The 26,759-nt window shown below is 42.2% G+C and overlaps 1 protein-coding gene across 5 annotated transcripts in view; it reads left to right on the plus strand.

Moving 5' to 3' along the window:
* Nucleotides 1-26,759, plus strand: part of PPARGC1A (PPARG coactivator 1 alpha) — a 64,227-nt gene that overhangs the window by 21,177 nt on the left and 16,291 nt on the right. For 4 of the 5 annotated variants that reach the window (XR_003249100.1, XR_003249101.1, XM_026037680.1 and 1 more), the window contains exons 3-7: nucleotides 13,989-14,183; nucleotides 15,148-15,270; nucleotides 16,149-16,353; nucleotides 20,479-20,524; nucleotides 20,633-20,706. Coding sequence is in view for 3 of the 5 variants with exons in the window: in XM_026037677.1 (XP_025893462.1) it covers nucleotides 13,989-14,183; nucleotides 15,148-15,270; nucleotides 16,149-16,353; nucleotides 20,479-20,524; nucleotides 20,633-20,706 (643 nt within the window). In the remaining 2 variants the exon portion in view is untranslated. Of the gene's footprint in view, nucleotides 1-13,988; nucleotides 14,245-15,147; nucleotides 15,271-16,148; nucleotides 16,354-20,478; nucleotides 20,525-20,632; nucleotides 20,707-26,759 lie in introns of those variants that run through there. The other variant, XM_026037678.1, reaches the window with a different exon arrangement.

Here is a 26,759-nt window from a genome sequence, read left to right on the forward strand (position 1 = left end):
AACTCGAGTTGTTCTTTCCTTTTTGTCCAAACTTCAGCACTTTCTCATCCATTAGCAATCTCTCCGGTGTCTGCTACTTCATACAGGCATTGCTATAATTTTGTCATATGTGTGATGTGATAAACTCCCCTTGTGCTCTTCTGTCATTACCTTTTTCTGAACAAAACCAAAACATAAGATTCAGGAATGCCAGTAATAACTTAGCAGATACTGCTGGTGCTCTTTTTGTACATTAAAAAGGAAAGAAAAAAAAAAAAAACAGAATTGCCACAAAATGAAACTCCCATTAGTTATATTGTTGTGACCTCAACATTTTTGACAGCCATTTTCAGTCATCTCTTGTCAGCCGGCCATGGGGCTCTGAGTGCTTTGGGACAGGCTCTGCACACGCTGTTGGCTTTTGTGAAAGGCTTCTGCCTGCTTTGCAAGGAAAGATAGTGGTGCTGGTTGGAGTGCTGGCTTGCACTCGGCCGTCCGCTGTCTCTGACCTGGAGAAATTGATTCATCTCTGTGCATCAAATCCCTGCTATAAAATGGGATTAGAATGCTTCTTGCTTGAGCCTGCCTATTATTTCCCTGTGCGGATATTTTCCCTAAGCATGTGCTTGGAAGGCAGTTAGTGCAATTGGGCTGTTGTCTGGGTGGTACTTGAGCAACAGCAAACCTGCAGAAATTTTAAAATGCAGGAGATGGATAGTAATGTTAATTATAATAAGGAAGATGCTGCGTGACAGTGGAGGGGGATGCTGAGAAATGGATGGCTGAAAAGTGGATGTTTTCTAAGGCAGGGCTTGCTCAGCAGCCCGGTGACAACGGGCATGTTGTTTATTTGACAGAGGGGCTGTGAACTTGACTCCTGACTCAGAAAGAAAACTTGCTTCCCAAATGAAGACATATGGCAGCTGCAAGTAATGGCGAGGTTACACCGCTCTGCTTTAGCCTGCAGAGGCCTGGGGTGAGGGAATCTGAGAATTCCCCCACTATTTACTAGGAAAAATATTTCTCGCCCTTAAAAGCAAGTCAACGGAAAAATGGGTCTGCAAGGACAGGCTCTGCCAGCTCCACAGCAGGCAAATGAGATGTCTGCCCAAAAGGGAAGAATCTCAAGTTGTGGCTCCAAAATGGCCTTTGTCAAGGTGGGATTTTCTTGCATCTCTAAATGATAAAAAAAGGGACTCCTACTAAACATTGCAGGAAAAAAAACAGAAGAAAAATTCTAGAAAACATGCTTTTAGAGTCTCTTTTTTTTGTTTTCACTTGGTACAGTTATTAGAGCAATCATTCCAGTGCAAAGACTGTTGTAGTGCTTGAAGCTTCACATGGAGGGCAGTGGGATTAGCATGCGGCGGCGCCTCCCGCTCGGATCTTGTCGAGTTCCTGATCTGTGCCCACGGAGCAAGTGCCTGCGGTACTGTCACATGCAGAAGGGCTCAGAGGTGAGGCAACAAGAATGGCAAGACTGATTTTGGTGATGATACCTTTCAAGCTGCCTGTGGTAGGAGTAAAATGTCCGTAAGGACTGGGAACATCTGGGCTGGCTGTGCTTTAGAGTTTCCTTCTTTTGATATTTGCCCCTGGTTTTCAGTGTAAGGAGAGATAAGAAGTTACCCTGGTTTAAGAGCACTTAAGGAGAGCAACTTGCAGCAAGACTGTTCTGTGTCAAAATATGTGCTGCTTGCAATACAGACTGAGGGGTTTGCAGTTGTATCCCAAAGAAAACCTTGGTAGTCCACAGTTCATCTGGCAGGGTAACGTGTTAAACCATGGAGCCCGATCCATAGGTTGAAGACCTCTTACAGTAACAAAAACCTGTTAGTTTTCTTCTAAAATCCTGGCAAGTAAGCAAAAATGTCTCCTTCAGATAAACATTTCTGAAATTCAGAGTGAAATGGGATAAAGCAGACTTTTGTTCTCTTTTGATGAGACGTGCAATGGGAGAGTGAGGAAGCGGCGTTGGAGTGTCTTTTGATTCTCTATTTGCTATGTGTTCAACATTTATATTTCAAAGACACGTTTGTACCTATCCGGAGTGTTTGTCAAGTCCAACAGCTCATTAGATGTTAGCAAGAGCAACATTGCTAAATACAAAAGATTCATAGGCAAAGGACCCCTCGGGCTACGTTGCTGAGCGAAAAAGTGGCAAATAGAATCAGAAACTAATTAAATAGTCAGCTAAAGCAAGCATAACTTTAAAAAGCTCTAAAACTACCAAAAATGGAAACATATTACAGTTATCTGCATTCACAGTGCAGGGCAAGTTTGGTAGTATTTAAGATAATTCTCTAGTGCCTGCTATTTTTAGCGCAAGGGTAAGCTGCTGTAAGAGCCTTTCAGCAGTGCTTCCCTTTAACCTGGCCTAACAAGCTAAGCCAATAAGCTGTCTGATTTCCGTCTTACATGAGGAAGAGAGATAGCTAAAACAAACCATTTGTGGTGAAAATGTTCAGCCTATCTTGTCTTAAGAGCTTTCTTCATATAGATTTTTCAAACATCCCACTATTAAGCGTTGCTTGTCAGAGACCAAAATGTCAGGCTTTGCTGTTTTGAAATCGGAGAAGCACTGAAATAAAAGGAGGATTTTATAGACCAGCCTAATGGAAATAAGCATTACTACATTACCATGGGCGAAACTGAATCTTTGCAGTTCAGACTATTGTTATTGATGTGGCTGAGGAAAAAGCAATGTATTTTGTTTTTCTTGGGGAAAGAAAAGCAGACATAAAAGGTCTGATTTTCTTCTCACTTACACTTAATCTCCACGGGTTTAAATCCGATGGCTTCACTGGGGTTACTTTTGGTTTATAGCATCCTAAGCCACAGGAGAATCAAACTGAGAATGTGCCTGGGTTGGCAGCAGAGCCTCGCTGCAGCCCGGGCACCTTCGCTGAGCAACCCATGGGCAGCCGTAAAATACCAAGCAGGGCTCTCCACGCTCGCAGTATGGAGGTGTGTGAAACTGGGAGATGTTAGGCATTGCAGGTAGCCCTTCATTCCTGGAAGTGACGTGCAATTATTTTTTTGCCCCTCTTTTCACTCCCTTCCTCCCTTCCCTGTATGTTTGTGTTAGCCCTACCTAAGTTTACAAAGCCAAATTTCATTACTTCCTACACACGATCGGTCCCATCTACTCTCTCCAAACTCACTTGTTTGGAGCATCCCGTCCAAACACATGGATAACTGGGGTGCTGCTGCCCTGGCTCCCAACGCAGCTCCAGCAGTGCCACGTGGGCAGATAGTCCCATCCTGGGACACTGTGTGTGAGCCAGGGCGGCCGCAGCGCAGGGTTGCAGATGGAATGTGGCCATCTGAGCCAACAAAATAGTTTAATATTCAAATGGTTGCAATTTACATTTATTTCTTTGTTTATTCCTGTAGGTTAGGCATGTTGTTTGAGTTCTTGGTTGTGCGTCCAGCATTTAGTTACACAGGCCCAAGTTTGAACCTGTGTTAGCTCTAGCAGGATAACTTTTAAATCAAGGAACCGTCTGACTGACCCGATACCGTCAGTGCAATTGCAGCAGCTCAGTGCCTGCCCCAGCGTGGGCTGGACGTGCCCAAGCTGCTGCTCAGCTCTATCATCAGCCTCGTGCTTGGCTGGAAAATTCACTTGGCAAGTAGAATGAATCGGAATCGGCCCTTGTTGGAGCCTGAGTGGCCCTGGCAGGAGGGCTGGTGCTCCCAGGGCCCAACCAGGGCCCGTGTAGGATGGAGTCGTTGCTCGGAGCATCAGCATCAACGTGCCCTAAGAAGAGAGGACCCGGCTAGCATAAATCTGCACAGCTCCATTAAAAGCAGTGGAGAAGCCCTAATTTACGGCAGCTGAACATCTGGGCCCAAGTTCTTTTTCTTTTGGTTGCTAGCAGGACTGAATAGGAGTACACAATATTATTTATTACGGATACCGTGGCAGCATCTCACCACACAATTGTAAATCGGGATATTGGCGTGAAAAGGGGGCTGTTTTAGCATGGCAAAAAGGGCAGCCCCTGCCTTGAGGAACCTACAACCTGATTAATGTGATCTTTAATGAATTGATCGCCATAGCTGGGCTTGAATGCCCACTATAGGGCATTTTTAAAGAGGCAAAGGAAAAAATATCATGTTCATTTTCACCATTTCTAATGAAAACGAGGCTGATTAACATCAAGGTCTCCCAGATCTATGAAAAAAGTAAAAATTTTCAGTGTCTTTCATATTGAAGGCCGTTGACCAAGAACACTCACTTTTACAAAGCTAGCAACAAATGAGTAATACATTCGGTTTCGACTATAAAGTAAAGTAAGGAGGGCAACTGCTGTGGTAGTTGTAGTACATACCAAGGCATGTGTGCACTACATAACTGCTACTCTTAGGCCTAGCATAAACCAAGCATAGAGGAGTTCTACATTTTAATATCAACCCAGTTTATCAACAGTGGCTGTGAAAACTAATGAATTCCAAGATGCTGAAAAGCCCACAGTGGACTTGCTGTAGGGGGATCTAGCAGCAGATCTTACCTTACTGTGATCCTTATGTGTTTAAGATGTTTTCTGTTTAAAAATCACCATCTCTAGTTTGTGATTCTACACACATACAAAAAACAGCACTGAAAGAACACTGAAATCTTGACACATAGTCACAAATCAAGGAAATATAGAGTTAAGGATATTATGAGACTTCTAAACTAATCCAGCTGCTTAACTGTCTGAAAATTCATCTGCATTTCTGTTTTTTAAAGGTGTCCTCAGAGGTTGTAGGAGTTTACCAGGGTGCATTGCTCAATCTCTAGTCTTTGAGGCAGGAGTTTATTTGAATGTTGACAAGCTTATATTTTGTTTTGATGTGACTGTAAAGGTGAACTGAAAAGCTTGGAAAAACGCATTTGTGGTTTATGCTGTGCTGATTCTGATGCCTGTTAGCACCTTCCTTGCTATGGTATCTCCACATTTTAAATTGGCGTTTCATTATAAAGAAGCTTTTCATTGCTTTCAGACACAGACACTTACAGTACGGGTACCTATGGTGTCCCACCAGGCCTGGCAAAGACCTTCCCTGAAGAGGAGAAGGAAATAAAATATTGTCCTGTACTAATAGTGTTCTCTTGGCCAAGTCTCTCCTCAGATTTGAGAATGCTACCAAGTTCATCTGAAGCTTTTCTTAGTATAGTAAGAACACAGTGCACGTGTAAAGACATATTCCTCTCCTCTTCATGGGCATTTTCTGAGACCTTTAGCGCCCCTCTCTCCTATCTAGTGGATGGTGAGACTGTCCTTGTGTGCTCTGTCTGGCAAGGCTCCATCTCTCGGTGGTGTTTGCTGGCCCCATCGATGGACACTTGTGTCAGTGCGTGCCGGGGATGCTGCACTCATTGAGGTGACACCTAAGGACACCAGTACAGCTGCACGGCAGCGACACGTAGCGCGGATGCGACTCCAGCCTTACAGACCAGAGCTTGTGCCGTGTCTGAATAGACTCTCTTAAAGCCAGCTCAGAAGGATGTAGGAAGCGGGACCATATGGCAGCCATCCAGTGAGATCACTGTAAAGATTTATGGGAAACCCATGGGCATTAACGATGTACTGATCCAATCTTGCCACAGGTCTAAGAAAAATTTCCGTGTGCTTTTATTCCTGTAAGACATGACTAGAGCTGTTGGGTTTGTAGGACCTGTTCAACAGGCAATGTAGATAGGTTTGATGGAGCTGAACACACTGATAAATTAAAACATAATAAAAAGCATTTAATGAATTTGATACTTTACAAATGCTAATTTCCTGGTCCAATTAAAATCCAATTTTCTGACAGTAAAAGCACCAGATTTAAGTGCGTGTCTTATTTTGTTATTTAAAATGAAACTTTTTTGTGTGTTTTTTTTCCTGTCCATACAAAAAACAACCTCCACATAATTGAATTAAATTAAGAATATATGTAAACCTTCTCCAGTGTATTGTATGTAATTGTACCCTGAAATTTAGTTTGTATAGAGTCATAAATCTCCCAAAAGAAGTAGGGATTATGATAGACGTCCTGACACATCCAATATAATTAAAACTAAAGCAAATGCAGCACTAAAATAGAAAACGAACAAAGGCAACATGCTTGTGCTTCACAGTTTTTGGAGGAAGGATCTATCCTACTTTGAGTGAATTTTTTATGGTTCTCTGTCATTATCAAGAGGCAAAACTTGCGCCAATTACAGGTGTGAATGAATTGCTGCAAAATATATATGACTCTCTATTTTTGCTTACCGTGCCGTGATGCCTAGCGAAGGTAGATGCACGTTGAAAAATTTTATATGACTGCATAGAGAGATTAGTGTAGGCATGTGCCATAAATCAGTGAAATAAATCTAAGCAAAGAGTATTTGAGTATTTTGACAAAAATACTACTGGTTTTAGCAATGAAACTGTAACAGAGGGAGTCCCAAACACCTTCCTAACTTTCTAGTATAACTCCTATGCTTCTCTTCCTCTTCCACACTGTTTTTGCAATGTTCGTCCCTCATTAGATCTTACCTGAATTGGGACTTCTGATTAGGACCTGTGACTCTGTCTCCCTGCTCCTCTCGCTCTTTTTTCTTCTTTTTTCAGATGCATAATGATAATTAAAAATCCTTGTGTGCTTTGTTGCTCAGGATCTTATCCTGCAAATGAATGATTGCCTGTAAATGGGGAAGGAATCAGGAGCAACGGGCATCACGTCAGCCTCTCATCCCTGTCAACAGCTCCATTTTCCTGCCAGTGCTGGGAGCGGCAAGGCTGGCCTCCCCTTGCGTCCCGTGCTCAGCTCACCACGCTGCATTTGCACTGTGCTGCTCGGGGAAGAGGAAACCTTGCAACTCTGCTTAGATCTAGCTGAGGAAACTGTGCTCAGACCTTGCAGTGTGGGAGCTGCCAAGTCTCCCTTCCCGTGCTGCTCATTGCCCATGAGCAGACAAGGGCAGAGGGAGGCAGCGGCGGCCCCTCGCATGCTGTGTGAGGTGGTCACATCTCCATACAGTGGGACAACACTTCCACAAAGCCCCAGCATTACCAATGCCCCAGCATTACCAAATGCCAATCACCATGAGGGTTTTGGTAGCACTTTTACGGCACCACCTTCAGTGCAACGCTCTGAAAAGGTGAGCTAAACCCGTGTAAAACATAGGTAATGCATTTATTTAGTAATCAGCAAATTAGCCTATGTAGTCAGTAAATGTTGAGGCTCAAACTGCTGATAAGATCATTTGCTTTCAGGTGTTTTCTCAATATTGTGCTCAGCATCAAGTATAAATTGAATAGAGTGACCTTTTGATACTGAGTCAAATTGACTACGTTTCCAAAGATTCTGTGGTTTCAATTACCATAAATTTTTGATATTGGGTCTACCACCAGTGCACTGATTCTAGCACAGCAATATCTTATCATTGGTCCCGTTAACACAGTCAACGGCACGCTAGCTTGTTCTCAGATGATTTTTTTGTTTCGTCTTTACTGTGGAATCAAAGATTACTATCGTAGAGAGAAAAGATGCAGTTTACACAAATGAAATTGAAATGGCTTGCAAAATGTGAATGAATTTTGGTCAGAAGATGTAAAACGTGTTACAGGTTGCTAGCTGGATCCCTCAGTTTGTGAGATGAATAAGTCAATTAGTAGCTCTTCAGTTTATTAGAAACTTAATTGCCAGGCTGTAATGAAAACTTCTGAACTGCAACAACTCGTTAGAAGCGATAAAACAAGTGACTTGGTGATAGAAGAATATTTAGTAGGCTCTTTAAAATGACATATATAGTTTATAGTAAAAAGACTTCTTTTTTCACCTGGAAAGATGTTCCATGTTAAAGGAGTCATGGTGGCATTAATTCTAGTGATTGACAGAGGATCTTAAAGAAAACCCTATTTTAAAATGGCCCATGTCAGGGTTTTAGGTTCGTGTGTGTTGTTTTAGTAGCAGGTGCGTGACAGTATTTTTACAATGCCCAGTATTGAAGACCTTCCTGGTGAACTCTGGTGTTACCAACGTGCTGGGCCACCTACCTGAACTGGAAGATGTCTTGGCCTCCTGGTTAAACACTGGCCTATTGGATTAGCACAGAAACCTGGCTAGAGTTAGGTGTGTGTTGGGATGTGTTAGCTCCCACGGAGGAGGTGCGTGTATGGTCCCCATGCTGGGTAATGGGGCCGTGCAGAGCAGAGTGAGCTCCAGATCCAAGCGAGCTCCAGATCCAAGTGCTCTTTGCCTGCAGCTGCACGTGAGCAGTGTGAGTGCAGCCGTCTCCTTCAAGATCTCTTGTTTCCTTTGCATACCCTAAAGGCATTTGCACAGGGGTGGTGATAATTAATCCCCATATTTCTACTAGATATAAAGGAACCTGGCTGTAATTTTCTCCTAGTGGGACTCCATTTTGTTTTTAAAGATAATTGATAGCTCTGGACTTAAGCATTTCAATTATAGGAATGTCTCTTGGGGACCAGGCTAACAGACCTTGGAAAAATGTTCTAATGCAAATGCACCGTGTGGATTTTTACTGTAAGGCAGTGCAGGAAGCTTAAGGATTTGCAAAGCAGTTAACGAGTAAAGTAAAATCACGATACTTTTCAAAACCCCTAATGGCAAGGGACTGATGGTGAGCAGCTGGAGTGGAACACGATGGTTCTCCCCTTGGACCGGCTGCCTCCCTCCTGGCACTGGGAGGATTACTGCTCCGTATGGGCAGCTCCGGTGCGAGCGGCGAGCTCGTGCCTTGCACAGCAGATCGGGGAGGCAGCGAAATCCCCTCAGCTTCGCTGCCGTGCCAGAGCCAGGGCAGGTGGGTGCCTTCTGTATGAGGTGATGGGGAGTCGGGGTGCAATGCTTCCCAGCAGCAGTCCCTGGTTTCACCTCTCATTCCTCCTTGGCCAGAGCAGGAGGTCGGCTCTGCATCCAAGTTCTCCTCCTCCTGCCTTTCCTCTGCTTTTGAGTTGGGTTTGTGGGGCCAGGTCAGATGCCTGGGATTCTCCATACTCCAACACGTGTCCTGGGAGTAGGACCCACTGGCAAAGAGAGTCCTTTCCTTGCCTCTATGTCCCTGCATGCAAAAGCGTCTCATCTATATTCCCCATTTCCCTCTGTTTAAGGGCAGGCTTTTTCCACAATATGTCACAAAAGAATTAAATCCTGTTGGAAATCCCAGATGTGCTTGCGAGTCATTCTTGTCCTTTTGAAAATAGCGGCCAAATGTATTAGTATTTTCGGATCACCGGCATGTTTTCAGCTGGAGGAAAGTCTTTTATTTTCTTTGTTAATTGTGCTGTGAATAGATCTTAGGCTGCTGAAGAGAAACGAGTTGCTGTGTTGAAATGGCGATCCCCTGTGACTCCAGGTATGCACCTGGCTCCTCGGAATTGCTTAGAGCTGGTCTGCTGGAGCGGTGACAGCTTACACCAGCTGCAGATTTGTCCCAAAGTTTCCTAGGCCTTTTGCGAAGACGTGGCAAGCTGCCACGGCTCCCGCCTGTGGATTAATACCGCAGTTTAGGCCTTAATCTTTCAGTACGGATCAGGACAGGCCTCACATTCAAATTATCAATAAGGAAACTTTGGAGCGTTGTCACCGTTCATTAGCAGGTTTCGTACCTTGAGATGCTGTAGGCACAAGCTGTGCACACAGCCGTCGCCAGCGGGGCCGGGGGAATCAGCCAGGGGACAAACGCTGGAGGAGCTGATGACATTTTGGGGAGATTGTCTGGATGATGGGCCGGGCCCGTTCTCGGCGTGGGTTTGGGCTGAGTGCAGGTGAGGGGCAGCAGAGTCCCGGCCAGGACCCCTGCGCGTCGGCATCGAGGCTTTCGAGACGGGATTAGCCGTGGTAGCGACGGCTGGTTGAAAATGTGACTTTTTTTAAAAAAAAAAAAAAAAGGAAGAAAACTCAATATTTTAGGGGAAAAAAAAAAAGATACAACATACACTCCCTAAACAGATACCTCTGAAAGACAAGGTGGCCGAGTCTCCCTTTCACCTCAGTCTTTGGCTTCTGTGCTGGGATTGCCAGCAAGCAGCAGGAATGATAGGCTTAAAAATATTAACTACTGCATCATCCCAGCTGTATCAATAGGTAGAATAAGCAAAGGAGAAAGAATTGTCAGGGGTAGGCAATTTAAATACATTTGTGTGGGTAAATTATCAACTTACTTCTTACAGCGTTTCACTGGCCAAAGAGAATATCTCTGGAGACATTTTACTAAAGGCAGAAACCCAATTAGAATAAGATTGTTACACAACTAATAAGGTATTTTCAGATGGAGAATTATTTTTAGTGCTGTAGAAATATTAAAGCATTAAGAGCAAAACATTTAAAAGCACAGAAGAGCACAGGTAGAAACTCTTTGTGCTATTTGGCTTCCTAGATCACTAATTTTGGAGGATCAGTTGGTGTTCTGGTACTTCACAGCATTAGCCAACTTTCCCTGTTGTGTTTTCCCTGCACAGTGACTCCGATGCCACAGTTTTTTTTAACTCCACATCTAATACCATTCTGGATATATTAGAGACTTGTTCTCAGGTATGTGCAAGGGCAGCATGTTCATACAGGGATGAACATTCATCAGCATGTTCATATAGGGGTGAACCTCCTTCAGCCAGATGGAAGTTTGCAGGATTTAAAAAAGACTATAGCTCCAGTTTCTTTATGTTAAACTAACAACCAGGGATTTTAAGAAGTCCTTGTGTTACATTTGAGAAGTGATGCATTCCATTAATTAGCAAGATACTACTACGAAGTATTTTCCTAAGTTCAGTAATTGCAGATATTTGCCATATGGCTTTACATTGAATATAATCCTCCATCCTTCCTTCTTGCCCACTGTGGACCATTTAGGTGGTCTAGGTACTTAGCAGCCCCTTTTGAAGGAGGTGAATCATTTCAGTGTTGCCATGTTTGGCATTTAGGGGCTATTTAGCTGACCTATTTCCTTAGTGCCTTCACTCGGGTGCTGCTGAGCAGCCCTCCTTTCCACTGACCTCAGTGCAAATTACAGGTGCTCGGTGCCTTTCGAGCAGCATCTTCTCATTCACAGAATCTCTTAGATTAGCAGCTTGGATGCCAGTCTGGAAAGCAAACTTTTTAAGTGACGATGCTGAAATAGCAGAACACGCTGCATTTGGCCATGGCATTGCTTCTTCCCAGGGCTGTCAACACCAAGACTTAGGCTGTGATAGCAAAGCTGAGAATTGCTGCTTCGGTGATTATTACTTGGACGCTGATCTATCAGACAGTCTCCCTGTCTCTCTGCATCTCCTCTCAGCCCTGTTTCTGCTGTATGTAACCAGTGTGTTTCTTTATAAACAGTAATTTAGGACAATTAGGAGCAATCACAGAGTTAAACCTTTAAAAGGTTATCTTGCAATGTCATTTTCGTGACTAATGTGTTCCTGCTGCCATGTCGTTTGTGAACAGACATGTGTTAGCCAGCTAGTGTGCTTCATCTGTGGTGACTTTGATTTATTTGCTCTGTAAATTGGGACTGAAGCAATAATGGAAAGTGACATTAATTGTTTAACAGAGTCCTCTTTGTCACATCCTTTGCTTTCTCTGGGGTGTTTGAATGTTGAAACTTGTACAAAACTAATTGAAATTGCTCTGATGAGGACCAGCGTCCACTCAACTTTCTGCTCTTGAATGTCAGTGCACTTGAATGTCTGTTTAAAGCATGAGCGCCGAGCAGCTAACAGCAAATATCAGGGTTTCTCCTGGCATGCTATTATTAAGGGAGGCATTCCCGGTTAGAAATAGTAACACTCAGAGCCTGATTGTCAGCGTGTGGTGTGAAGGCGACGCGGGGCAGAGCGGCACCGCACCAGCGCGGCTTGCTGGAGACATGACCCTCATGGAGCTAGTGCCCGGAGTCCCCCTGGAGCCGCTCCGGGCAAAGGGCTTTCCAACAGCCTTCCCACCCCTAGGCTGACAGGCACCAAGACGGGCTAGCCTTCCTATTGATTGCAATGCTTGCTTGTAAGGTTTCACAGAATCACAGTATGTTCAAGGTTGGAAGGGACCTCTAGAGATCATCTAGTCCAACCTTCCTGCTCAAGCAGGGACACCCAGAGCACATGGCACGGGGTGGCATCCAGGTGGGTTTTGAAGATACTTTAAAAACTGTTAGCACTTCATTACCTTATATGAGACTTTCATGTAGTAACATTTTTTTATATATACCTTAGTAGATGTGACACCAGACGTTTGCTTGTTTATCCCAACAAGTGGCTGTGAAAAGCTGGGTATGGAGGGCAAAGCCAATCACAAAGGGGACCCCTCCTCACCTGATTTCAATATATTCCACACTAATTGCAGAGTTAAGAAGCTGATTATCACTGTGTGGTGCATATTTCTATTTGATACAGTGGAAATGACTAGATCTGTAGGCGTCGATTCTTTTCCTCAGTGGTCAAGCCCATTTGTCCTTTATATAAATGTTCTTTCCATACATTGGCTTTGCGGGGACGTTTCTTTGTTTCTTGGGGAGGAGGCTATAAGCACCAGAGCAGTCTGTGCGCTGCCATCACCAGAACAGAGCTTTTCCTGTAAGAACCTGTGAGGTGTGATTTGGCCGAGGCTCCTGACAGCAGGAATTATCCATGTGGTTTATGACAGCCTCTGTTCAAAGTCTTGTGGATATAGTATTAGTAAAAACTACACTATGGGGATACTGGGAGTTGACATTTTCTTTCTTTCTTTCTTAGATGTTCCTAGAGATACTTAGACTTTTGTAGCTTTTTAATTATTTATTTTTTTAACAAGGAGAGAGAACTTATTTCTCCTACTGCTGTATTCAACTGCCTGTCTTCCTTACTAATTCACTTCTAAACTGTGAGCACTGAAATTAGCTGAAATTTCTTCACAGTGTGAACCTGGAGTGATGAACTACTGTGAAGTTGGTTAAAAAACTCCCCGTTGAGAGTCCTGAATTTGGATCAGATCGCTGGAGTCTGTCAAAGGCTTTTTCATTTACTTTAATAGCATAAGGATCAGCGGCAAAATCCTAGATAATCAATCTGTCACGATCAATTTCTGATCTTTCTGAAAAATAAATATAATGATTTTTCCACAGTTCTCTTGCTCAGACTCTTAGTATTCCAAAAATCTGTGCCTTCACATACAGTAGGGACTGTATTTCATTTAAAAATTGGAAGGAATTTAAATTTACTCAATTTGACAAAAACAAGCCCTGTTTCTGAAATATCTAATATAAATTAACATTACAGCCACATCTGATTATGAATTAATCTACTTTTTATAATTGCAGTCTGAGTTAGATAAACGCATACAATAGTCGCATTGAGCACTCAAGCTACATAACTAGAAAGGACAACTTCAAAGGCAACCTGCCTAATACATTTATTTCAAAGAAACGCAGCGAGTCTGCCATTAACAGTGTGAGCCTTGATTGCCAGTCTTATGCCAGGATACTCAGAAATAGGAGCTTTTCATTTGTTTTTGGAGGAAGACTTTCCAGGGATATGAAAGAGAAGCACTTTCTCTGCTGCACTAGGCTGCATACGTGGGCAAGACTTGCCTAATTTCTCTGGTAATACGTTCTTTGGTCTTCTGATTAGCTGTCTTATTCTGTGATTCTTGTAATTTTGTCAGGTCAATTAACTGGTATTCAGTGCTGAAAGAGACAGCCTGGGCCGCGCTGGCTTCATTAGGTGTCAGCAGCGTGGCTGCATCCTGAAACTCCATCCCTCCGTGATTATTTATCTATTGTTACTAGTGTTGGATTAAGAACAAAAAAAAAAAAAAAAGAAAAAAAAAGTGTGGAAGAAGGTAAATTGGAAGAATGCATTGCAAATGCAAAGATATTGAATGAAATGAATGAAAATAGGGATTTTTTTTTCTCTAAATTATGCTTTATAAGACCCTGTTGCAGGTTGCTACTTCACAGGCTAGTTCAGCTACACTTGGCCTGTTTTACAGACCAAGTCATCACCACATCGTTCCTTTTGTCCTCTCATCAGCTTCCTCTTTTTATTTTTTCCCCTCTCCTCCTGCAGAAGATAGACGAAGAAAATGAGGCGAACTTGCTAGCAGTTCTCACGGAGACGCTGGACAGTATCCCTGTGGATGAGGATGGATTGCCTTCGTTCGATGCACTGACAGATGGAGATGTGACCAACGAAAATGACGCCAGCCCTTCGCCAATGCGCGACGGCACCCCTCCGAGCCAGGAGGCAGAAGAGCCGTCTCTAGTAAGAACCCTTCCTACTGTTTAACAGCAATTGGATGTGCCTCTGGCTACCCGCTGCATGGGTATGATGTAGTCACAGTAAGGTCTGGGCTTTGCATTTAGACTGAGGAGGAGAATCAAGTAAAGAAGTGAAATTTAAATGGGGGGGAAAAAAAAGAAAACCACGGAAAAGGTCATAGGATGACTAATGAGGGAATCTTTTAAGAAGTGTATTGAAGAGAGAGCTGTTGAGATTCTTGTGCTAATGACTGGCACTTTTGCATATCATTCTGTTCAAATGAGTCATGGTAATGGTTTTTAATTCACATTTCCTTTCTTGGGGCTTTTTATGTGTATGTTTAGACTTCACTTCTGGTAATCTGTAAAGAAACGCCCACTGAGTCTGGCGGGTTGTGGGGCTAATTCTGTGCCTTTAACATTGATTTGACCAGTAAGCACCAGCTTAATGATACTCAAGGCAAAGCCGCTTCTTGGGTGAGGATGTGGGTAAAACTGTGCTGTGCATCCTGCTTTATAAAAACAGTTTGGGATGTGATTCTGCTTCTTGTGAAGGCTTCTTAACCCTGACGTCTGCAGCCGTGGTCGAATACGTATGCCTTGCCTTGAAATACGTTATTCTGTTGAAATTAAGTTCAGATTAGAGACCTGCTCTGTCAAGTGCAGTACTAAGAATTTCATATTGCCTTGGATTAAGAAATCTAAGGGCTCTGTTCTTCTTTCTTGCCCTGCAGTATACTGCAGTAAAGGGAGCAGAAATAGGCTGACAAACCTCAGAAAAAAAAAGAAATCTGTTTGCTCTGGGGATTGTTGAGCGCTTCTCTCTGTTTTAATATACTCTGCTTGCTGAGAGTGATATAGCTAATTTTAAGTAACTATGCAAAAAATGTAGATAAGTCATTTTAATCCATAAAGATGCATAACTTTTCTCTTTTCCTTCCTCCTCCCTTTCCCTGCTCTGTTTGTAGCTTAAGAAGCTCTTGCTGGCTCCAGCCAACACTCAGCTAAATTACAATGAATGCAGTGGTCTCAGCACACAAAACCATGCAAACAGTAATCACAGGATCAGAACAAGCCCTGTGGTTGTTAAGGTACAAACTTAATCTTTGTAATAAGAAAAAAAAAAGTGTAACAGGGTCTTTTATGCTTTCAGCAATCGAGTGGGCAGTAGATCTATATGGGCAGTATTAATCTGCCTACTATCCTGCAACTGCTTCAAAAAACGTGAACAGATTATAGACTGGGTTCCAGAAAATCACTTGAGCTCCTTTATGCTCTGAATATTTCATTTATGTTTTTTTTCTCTTGGCAGAGTTCAGTTGTAGTCCCACCGTCTGTTACTCTTGCCTACTTTATTGATACACAGAGTAGTAGGGGGTACAATAAAATTTGCTGATGGGCTGATGTTGTTTATGAGTGACTCCAAGATGCAGGACTGCCATTTTACCAGCTGTCTGAGCTAAGAAAAATTGCACTGGATTCTTGGCAAAAGGTCTATATCAGCCATTAATTGGCTGGAATGCTGCTATGACATAATTCTGTTAGCAGGCAGTATTAAACAATGTTTGTCTTGCCATTCACTGTAACTGAAAACGGAGCGTTTAGGGGTACTTAAGAGAGTTGTGAATACTGGGCTCAAGCAATCAGCAGCAAATTAAGGTTTAAACCAGCTTATTTTTTTGTTCACAGTAAAGGCGCTGTAGGGTCTTGTTAGTTACATGTTGCTGAGTAGGAACATTGAAATGTAGGAGAAATGAAATAAAAAGCTGCATAAATGTCATTTAGGAATTTTAAATGTAATTTTCCTTCCTTGTTCTGCAAACAATTATTCACAGCTCATAGATCTAGTACACTTAGACTGAACACTTCACTGAAAATCTCATCTCTTCAGAAAACCTATATTCATTCTGATAAGGTTCAGTTCACTAATTTTAGCTTTTTTTTTTTTTTTTAATGCCTTGTTTTTAAGACTGAGAATTCATGGAGCAATAAAGCAAAGAGCGTTTGTCAACAACAAAAGCCGCAAAGACGTCCCTGCTCTGAACTTCTCAAATATCTGACTACAAATGATGACCCTCCTCAGACCAAACCAGCAGAGAACAGGAACAGCAGCAAAGAGAAATGCACCTCCAAAAGGAAGCCCCATCTGCAGTCTCAGACAAATCTTCTCCAAGGTAGGTGAGATCAGAGAACATAGCTTCGGTACCGGCATTCATGGAGGGAAGCTGGAATACAGTGGCTGTGAACACCCTCAATACCTCTTCTGTTCTTTGGATTAGTATTGTAAATCCAGAAGCTCTTCTGTGTAGAGAGAATTTAAAAACGGGATAATGAAGTTAGAATTAGTTAGGTAGATTGAGCTTTGAAACAATTTTAATCCTGTTGGTCCCCCCGCAACCTCACCAAAGGAACCTGCAAGTTTAATGAAAGCTGCATGTTAATATAAATCAAGCTAGCTGGAGATATTTATTCGCAGAGTACTGTACCACTAAGAAATCATTATACCCCTAACCAAGCTGGGCAGCCCGGTTCATTAGCGAGCTTCTTGCTTTTCACCAGCGTCAAACTGAAGGCATTGTTAACCTGCCACACAGTCCTTAAGGGACAATAAATAGCGCTCTCACTGCTACTGAATAAGCAGTAAATGTGTCATTCCTGTTAAAGCTGGAATGCCAGTTTGTTATTTTATTTGGTAAATAGTCAAAAGTTTAGCTACCGTTCTGATCTCTCTCTCTCTCTCTCTCTTTTTCTCTCTTTCTTTCTCTTTTTAGATTCTTTATGGCCAAAACTAAACACCTGTGTTGACTTTTAGTGCACTCCAATGCATAAAGAGTGGGGGCTGTATTACCAGTAGCTACTATGGCAGAGATGCACAAACTTAAAGACCCTCTCCTGCTTTCCTCCCCCCTCCCCTGCCTGCTCTCCCAAGATAAAGAAAAGCTGTAAAAGCTTATGAGCCCAAAGGGAGCTTACTTAAAGTTGCTGTTACTATAAAATACATCTGTGTACAGACTAGCTTGGCTTGTAGAGCTCCACATACCTCTCAGTCCCATCAGTGCAGATCCTGCGTGACTCTGCTAAACTCCATGGAAGTTACTCTGCTGCAACAGAGATGCGAATGCGGCCCAGAACGTGTTGCTCTGATATTTTTAAGGGGGCAATTCTAAACTGTGTGTTTTTTTAATTTCTCTTCCCCTTCCCCTCTCCCCCACCGTGGCCTTTTCAGCGTTACTAAGGTCAGGTAAACTTAATAAAACTGAATCTTCCCTTCCCACCTTGAAATTTCCTTCTCACAGCTGCACGTTATGACCTCTAAGTATAGTTTTCTCCACTACGGTTTCAAATTCTCTGAACAATGTTTCTTGTAAGAAAGAAATGCAAGTGCCCCTAGAGCTGCTCGGATGCCAACTGCCACTCCTTCTGGATGGTTTCAGCAGGCTGCTCCCGAGCAGAGCCCAGCCTGCAGATCCAGCCCGCGTCCCCACCGCAGCCACCCTCAAACGAGGCACACACTCCCCTAGTTTCAGGGGGTTGTAACCCCTTCATTAGCACTATTGAGTGCTAATAACACTAATTAAATAAATGAAAAAAAAAAAAAAAAAGAAATAAAGAGACACTGATTTTACAAGTCTCCCTATGCAGACCAGAGCTGCATTTTCTCCCTAGCTGAAGTGTTTGTGTGGATTCAGTGCAAGGAAGAAGGGCTGTAACAGCGGGGCTGGAGGAGACCTTAGAGAAAATCCCAAAGGGGCATGTAGCTAACAACTTGCTAGTGTTTAATAGGTGACTCTGGTTTCAGTAGTCTTGCAGGTGAAATTACAGTTTGTTTTCTAAATTTCTTTGTTACAGGTCTCTTTTTGAGTCTTTTTCTACAGTTCTTTTTCTACAGTTCAATTTGCAGGCTTCTGAAATGTTGTTTTTCATCAAATTTGTCTCATACCCTAATGTACGACTTCAGTATTGATAGAATGCACAGAGAATAGGCTGAGCAGTCAATTCATGCAGAATCAACCTTGCAAATATAACTGATTCACAGACCTGTAGTCGTTTGTTCATACATTTCATCAGAACTAGAAAAAAAAGAAACAAACCTCCTTCTGTTTTAAAAAAAAAAATCAGGGTCTGATATTTTCTTTCAAAGTTATGGGAAAGCTCACAAAGAATAAGTGAAATGATATTTTCCTTTAGGGTTACTGTTGCAAACATATTGCAAACCCACGGGAATGTCCACAAACCCATTCACGCCAAAGATCATCTGTGGTTTTGCATTGAAATTTGCCCATGAGGAATCTTAGTTCTTTTGAACCTGGATGTTTTCAATTTACAGGGACAAGCAACTCCATGTGAACTCTTTTAATATTAAAACACACGCTGGCTTACACACATACCCCCACACACGCCCCCGAAGTAGACCTCGAAACACTAATAAACACATTCTGGGGAAAATGGTATTGCCTTGGCTAAATATTTACACTCTCAATATCCGTGTATGGGAGGATGAATCCTTTGCAGAAATTCTGTTTGGTCAAGACCTTGCTTAGCAGTAGGAAAATATCTAATGGCTGTTTTGCTATATGAATTTCTCAGTGGGAGAACTCACTGATATCTGCCTAAAATCAATGCAGATGAGTGTCAGATAACACCTGGGTTCCGTGCCCATCTCTGTCAAATTTGAACTGTGCCTCAGTGCTTCACATTTTAAATATATATATATATATATATATATTCTGATCTGCCTCTGTAATGAAAACTAGAATGAGGTTTTTCAGAGGCTTAAACAGCTCTTACACATTCAGCTTGCTCAAAAAGATGAAATTGGGTAAGAGTATGTAGATTTTATTCTCTAAAGCACAGTGGAAACCTTCCCACGAAACTTTGCTCCTGAGCCTTACTGTGAGTTTGGCCGGGGTGGGCGGCAGGTTTTGGTTTGTTGGTTTTAAGCCAGTTTTATCTCTAGACAGGCACCAGCAACGGTGGCAAACGTTAAAATCCCTAGATGTATATATGTATAAGCACAAAGATGTGTCAGCTTGCATTCAGTCTTAGTGAAACAGCTTTCCTAATGCAATGCTGAACTGGACAAATTGCCCGTTTAGATGAATTTCCTCTCTGACAGTGACTCTTGAGGAAGGTGAACCTGAGGCGAACACCTGAACTTTCACTCCTGAGTTTCATATGGGGAGGAGGAGAAACAATATGCAGCCCTTGAGAATTGAGTTAATTTTTTAAAAATGGAATATTACTTCAGGAATGCTCTAGAGCTTATGAAAGTAATCAATTTGCATATAAAATCCTTTAATGTCGATGGGAGTTCCATGCCTGGAATGAATACGAAATATGCAGTAGTGACACTCTGGACAAAAGATCTGCAGTGCAGGAATGTTCAAGGGGAACATTTTGTCTTAAGTAATTAATTTGCAGAAGAGATCCCCTGCTGTTGTTCTTGGTACAGTGCTCCCCACATTCAAACATCAATCTAACTTTGGAAAACTGAGATTTGCAAGCAATAAAATACCTTTCTAACTTTGAAATAATTTATTGGCAATTGAAGGAATTTTAGTTGATTTAACGTATCCCAGTTCTTTTTTGCTTTGGGTAAATACACATTTGCAACACTAAAAGGCACAGAGAGTTGATTTTTTACAGCTAAAGCTTTGGGCTTTGTGTATGTCAAGGATTGTAGGGCTGAGAGCTTCAACCTCATTTTTAACCATCTGTGACTAAGTCCATGGCTTGTCATAGTTTGCAGGATAATTTACAGGAATTTGGACTATAGTTGCTGGATTCTGGCCTCACAGAAGCAACCTATTCTCAGTGCTATATATAAAAGTGAATATTGTAGAAGTAAAATTAACTGAATATTCATAACGTTCTGTTACTTTGTAGTTATTCTGCTTTTGTTTCCAAATAAAACGTGAACTGTAGTCTAAATTAAATCTAAGAGAAATAACATTTTTTACAGTATATCCTGTAAATTTCTTCATTGATTTTTTAAATGTACTGCTCTGCTTTTGAAAGGTTCTTGGCATTTGGGCTATGTAACATGTTTCAGAGATACAGTAATAGTTGTAAATTGTTGATGAAATTCAGGTGTCATCTGGTGCCAGCAATGAGGATTTGGGATGAGTCTCCATATTTATTTATTCAAGATATGCTGAGATGCCTACTGAACTATTGGATCTGAACCCTAACTAACTAACTAACTTAGGATTCCAGCACTGAAATAAAAAGAAATCTTTTCAGTATACATTACAGAGTATTTAAATATTACTAATTGCTTTTTTTTTTTTTTTTTTTAGCCAAACCAACAAGTTTATCACTTCCATTGACACCCGAGTCACCAAAGTAAGTACTAAAAAGTGCAAACATTTATCAAAGGGAGGGGGCTTTAATACATTTTGGCTACAGCAACTCCATTTCAGCTTGTTTTTATAAATGTGCCCTGTCTTCCAGTGATCCCAAGGGTTCCCCATTTGAGAACAAGACTATTGAACAAACCTTAAGTGTGGAACTCTCTGGAACTGCAGGTGAGACACGTGGAGTGCTGGCTCTTCCCTTCTGCATGGCTTGCTTGCGTGCTTGCTCCTCCTAATGCAACGTGTGTACTGAGATGTTACAGAGGTCTCCAGTAGATTAACTTCAATACGGTTTTGCATTGACTTTTTATCCTGTTACTGAGAGAGTTACCTGGTTGAAAATATGACTCCAAACCTACACAAGAGGGTATAATTTCTGAAAAAAACATATGAATGAAGCTGTTTATCTGTTATACTTCTCTATTCCCCCCTAGATTTGTGTACTGCTGGGCGCTATCTTTCAAATACAAACCCCCACAGCACAGAGTAATAGATGTTGCAGATGAAAAAGTTATGTCATCCCGTCTGTCTCCAGGCCAGTGTAGGGCTGTACGTGACTGCACATTTTAGTGTTTTGTCATCTCTAGATTAAAATGTCACAACTAACAGCTTTCTTCTCTGCCTTTGAAACACTGTTCTGTAGCTTAAAGGTATTTTTTAATTGATATGCATTTTATATTCTCAATTTCTCTTTATTTCTTCCATTAGCACACTTTACACGACCTCTGATCTACTTCCTTTCAGCTCTCTGATGCTTGCACCTTTGATAGATTTTATTGTGAGCTGCTTTAGGTGATGCGTCACCATGTTATACACACTTAATTCATCTGCTCGTTCCATAAAAGTCATTTCCTTCAGATCTTAGATCTGCTGTCGCTTTTTTTCTGAACTGTTTTGCCAGTGTTTTCCTAAAGTGCCCAGGATTGAACATAAGGCTGTATATCCAGCTCGACCTGAGCTATTGATAAGACTGTTTTCTTTCTCAGTTCCATAATATTAAAAAATAAGAGATGTACTACAAGTGTGTTTTTATTAGCAAGATAACCTAGCAGATGTGTGCATTATAAATTATGTATTCTGCAGTATTTGGGGGATCACTCCAAGCTAGATCTTCAGGTCTTCTGAAGCAGCTTGACTACGTAGATCACAGTGGCAGCTTTTCATGAGAGCAGGTCCAACCTGTAGGTTGGTTTATGCTCTTTGGGCTGCTGTTTTCACCTGCTAACAACCATCTTTCCACTTTCTCAGAAGCCTCTTCATTAATTCAGCTTAAAAACACACACGCTTTGCTCATACCTGTCCTGATAATCTGAAGCTTAAATTTGCCCCTCGTAACAAAAGGAGGCCTCCTTCCAGTGCACTCTGCTTTTGCAAAACCAGTACAAACATGGCAAAGTTTGCTGTGTGCAGCAGGTTAATCCCATTCAGCATCAACAAGTGCAAAGTACAAGGAAGCCTCTTCCATCATTACGGGAAGCACATCTGCCCAGGTGTGCCTGTGTGTTCCTTATTATTTGTGTTAGTGCTGCTGCCAAAAGGGAGCAGATGGGGTGACTGCTATAGAACAGTACAAGACACTGTTGAAAGCACTGAAGGAAGTAGTTTTTTCTCCCAGATTGAGAGGTAGCAGTCTGCTCTTCCCATCAGGTGCCTGGATAGAAACTGGAGGTCAATACGAGCCTTCCGTAGGGTTGTAGGATCACTCAGGAAGGGCAGCTGGAATGATTTTCCACTGTATCATATCAGCTGCACACAGAGAAAGAACCAAAACAGCTCTGTAGTTTATTTAGGCAATATAACCACTACAACCAGCAAATTCTATATGTGTCAGAAGCTAAGAAATAGTGCAACTGGATGAATATGTGAAGAGGAACAGTGTACCACAAAAATGCAATATTTTTCCTTCTGGAAGGAAATGCAATGTATTTAGTTGACTGATGCTCACCACAGCAAACGAGTTGGTGGAAGGCCTGCAGCCAGGAACTGGGGTACTGGTCTCCCGTGGCTGTCCCACCCTGTGCAGGGCTTGCTCTGCTCAGCAAAGTGCTTAGTGAGGAGGTTTCGGGAGACAGCATGTCCTCTCTTAGTAGGTATCTTAATGTCTACCTTTACATATACACTATTTCTATTTTTATGTGTGTATATATATATATATATAAAAATATATCTGTTTTTTAAAAAAAGTGGGCAGCTGTGCATATCTTTGAACTCATTGATTTGTACTGCTGTAGCATCTTATGTCCCAAGACCACTTGTGGTGGAAAAAAGCAAGTACATAACACAACCAAGTGCGTAAGATAACTCTAGAAGAATTTACAGGGTAGCTGAGTAAATCATGGCAGAGCTGGGCTCACTTCAATAATAATTAAATAAAAGCAAAAAAAAAGAAAAGAAAAATCACAGGAAAAAAACAATGCCAGTAGTGATTAACAATACCTTGGAGTTCTTTACTGAGACCCTGGCAACCCTAAATTATATCCAGACAACCACATTGCTCATTGGGCAGCACATTGCTCATTATGTAGGGCAGCTTGCACTGTACAGGCACTATTTATTGTAATTTAAATAGGAGTTGCCTTGATCTCACTGCCAACTTGAAAAGACCATTAGCAGTGCTGCTCGTACTATCAAAGCAAAAAGTATTTTAATATAAATTGTGGCTCCCTCGATCTTTCTGCTCGAAACAGTGTTGGTCCCTTCTTGATAAGTTAACCATAGAGTAGAAAAAACAAATAAATAAATAAGCATTTCCCACACAAACGATCAGTCTTTGTCACATGTATCTGTATCTTGTTTTAGAATGGTTTTGTTATTACTCATGAATGTAACTTTGCGTCTCTGAAGCTGTAAAAATATTTTTACATACATACATATTTTGTCCTTTACAAGTCCATTACTATCCAGAATCGCATCTCTTGGAGCTTATTTGTAGTGCTATTCTGAGAAACATGGGCCAGAACATCATGATGTGGAGCCCTAGTTGATGCTGGTATAGTGGATGAAATTTTTGTGTAGTAAGAATCTTGTTTGGCCTAAGAGGTGATGAGAGAGATCCTTGTCCCTTTTCTTTCCATTCTATCTATAATTGCAAACCCTGTGCTAGGAAGCCATGAGCAGGAACATCATAGAGTCTTCCAGAGCATGGGACATTTCTCTGTTGCTGGAGGATATCTCTTTTGAGGACAGACAGCCCCAAATGATTATGTTAGACTTTTTTTTTTTGAGCTTCTAAATGGCAAAAGTTGGAAAACATCTTCTTAAATGTTTGAAATTCAGCTTCTTCTGTTTCCTTTGAAGCCTTCAGTCATAAATACGGCAGGCTATCATACAGGCATGTATGAAGTGAGGTTACATGTTTAAGGCTCTAGTATCATACAAATGACAGAGCCCTGGAACAGGCTTCCCAGGGAAGTTGTGGAGTCTCCTTCTCTGGAGATGTTCAAAAGCCTCCTGGATGTCACACAGTGCCACATGCTCTTGGTGTCCCTGCTTGAGAAGGGGGAGTTGGACTAGATGATCTCTAGAAGTCCCTTCCAACCTCTACCATTCTGTGATTCTGTGAAGTAACAAATCAATAACTGGAAGAGTAATTCCATCCTCCTTTTGGTGTCCCAGTGAAAAGTCTTTTATTTGCACACAGATTCCTGTAAATTACTTGAACAAAAACCCCTCTCCAGTCTTCTTGTGTGCAAACTCTGATCTCTCCAATAAAGGTGACAAAAATATTATATGAATGAAATCAGCTTGAATAGTGATTTGGAATTCATGAGCATCCTTGAGGAATTTTAAATCCTGCTATTCACCCACCTCTAGATCTGAGTTACCTCTTTTTTATCAGAACAGATACTTAAATTCTATCATGTAATAACTTGCTTGACCTCAGAATCATTTCTGATAAAATAAGATGTGAGGTACAGAGACATGTCCAGAGGGAATAAAATCTAGTAAATTATTAGATATTTTCAGGGGTCTGTATTTATTCTCTTCAGCACTCACAACAAGATTAAGCTGACTACTCAACAAGCATTTTTTTTATTGTATGATGCCTATTTAATTTTATTATATTTTCCTGGCTTCTGCAGTCCTGTGCCACACAAAAGTGCTTCTGATTCTTTTTAACTGAATGGGGCTATTATCTTGCATTCAGTGTTTAAAGAGACTTTAAATAACGTTTTCTCTGACAATGCATTTTCAAACTTAGAAGGTATTAAAGAGTTCATTTGCAGTGCTTCCCCAAAGCCCCGTGCACTTGCAGAAAGGTTCCGCAGCTGCGTTCCCCAAATGCCGCGAATTCTCAGCCTCTCCAAAGCACAACAAACCTCATCAAATATTTAAATGCTAACAGTATGTTTTTAGGAAGATTGGCATCCATATAAAACAGCATTGCAAATGAGTCCTAAAAAGCCACCATGTCACACACGCTCCCCTAATTTCTGCTATCAACCTAACTGCGCCGAGGGAGTTACCGAGGTTTCGGTAGTGCAGTTTGGGGATGTGTCAAGATGACTTCCATCCCTCCCGAGACTTTCCTGAGAAGAAGTCACTAGATCAAGGTGGCCGAGCCGGCGAACGTGCAAGCTTTTTGTCGCACAGCCGCGGGAAGGACAGTGCTGATTTGGCAGCAGTGCTCGCAAATTGATAGACGCTATTTTAAAGCCCAAGATCACCGAGCGAGTTCACAGTGTAGAGACAGTGCGAGGCAAAGTGCAAACGTGCCATTTACCGAAGCCATTCAATTAAAGAAAAGTCCCTACAAAGAAAATGCTTTTATAGCACGTCGTGAAAAAATACTCGCCTTTTACTTTAAAAAGAAAAAAGACTGTTTAAGGGGGATGATTGTAGAGTATGTGCCACTTCTAACAGATTTGCTGTGCAGAAGTACATAAGTGTGAGTGATGTAGAGGTACTTGTTTATTATAGAGCACATTTCAATGCAGTAATCATAAATATTGCTAAGGTTGTGCTCTGTTGAAATATGACCTACATACTCTTGATTGTTTGTGTTACGTGATTTGTCTGACACCCATTACATTCCGGGTAATGGCAGCCATTTGTTGCTGTGCACAGCAGGCTCTTTTGACAAAAGAAAATAGGCAGCAATAAAAAAGCTATAGTCTGAATTACATTCTGCACAGCGCGGCACTGCTGAGAGTTTGTGCAAGTGTGTTAACACCGCTCCGAACTGCCTCTTGTCAGCCTGCAGCCCGTAATGGCCATCTGTCCTTACATAAATCTGTCAAAACCTGCGAAGTTCAAGAGAGAGCACAGAGTATACCTTGCACTGTCGACGGCAAAACGCGGCGCTTTCGCCGAGAGATCGGCGCCTCGGAAACGATCCAGGGGCGCTCGAATGTTTTCGTACCGTTGATTCAGCGTCGTGGCACCAAGTCGAGATGAGGGCGATTAGCCGGCGCGCTCCCAAAGGTTGTGTTTTGGAGGCTGGGCATGGAGCGCGGCCTCCACCGCAGTGAGGCCGGAATGGTCTGCTTCAGACCTTCCTGCCTTTCCGCACTTGGAGCTTTGCTTGGGAACGTTTTCCAACTTTTAGCTATTTGTCCTCGTTTCTGTGCTTCCTGCCTCTGCTTAGAGCCAGGAAAAAAAGCCAAAATGCCACGAGGAAGCCTTTTCTGAGGGTGTCCCCGACACGGTTTGGCCGGCAGTGGAAGTGCCAGTGTCCTGGCCCAGGCTGTGCTTTGAGGGAGGCCAGACTCCTCGCGGGCCTCCTGGGAATCGAGCTGCACCGAGGGCAGCTCCCTTCCTCCCAGCATCGCTTTTAAAGCAGCAGCTGTAGAAACAAGATTTTAGTTCCAACATTGGGTTACACATGGACTTTCTTTCCCCAAAACTCTCCAGTTTGCGGGTGTTCCAGACGCTTCTTGTGGAGTGGCTGCATTGTAAGCATGCCACAAGGAGAGGCTGCAATTAATATTCTCTCAGTTTGTTCTTTCTTTAAAAATACATACCAGAAATCAGTAACTCACCCCAGGGCTCCTCATGGGCTATATAATTTCATGAATAAAAATGCCGTTCTGTATTTTTAGTTTAGAAGGTTATCCTCACTTACCTAAAATTTTCTGGGATCTGGACGTGAATTTTTAACCCGGAAATGCTTGCTCCCAAGCACTGCAGGGACTTGCTCCTGTTATTTCAATAGCAGCCTGTTCGCTAGGCTAAACCGTTTGCTATTCAGGTGGTGGCTGAGGTGTGAAATCTGTCCTGCTGGC

The sequence above is a fragment of the Nothoprocta perdicaria genome, unplaced genomic scaffold (assembly GCF_003342845.1).
Source record: "Nothoprocta perdicaria isolate Ctin4 unplaced genomic scaffold, notPer1 scaffold_2, whole genome shotgun sequence".
Taxonomy (NCBI): Eukaryota; Metazoa; Chordata; class Aves; order Tinamiformes; family Tinamidae; genus Nothoprocta; species Nothoprocta perdicaria.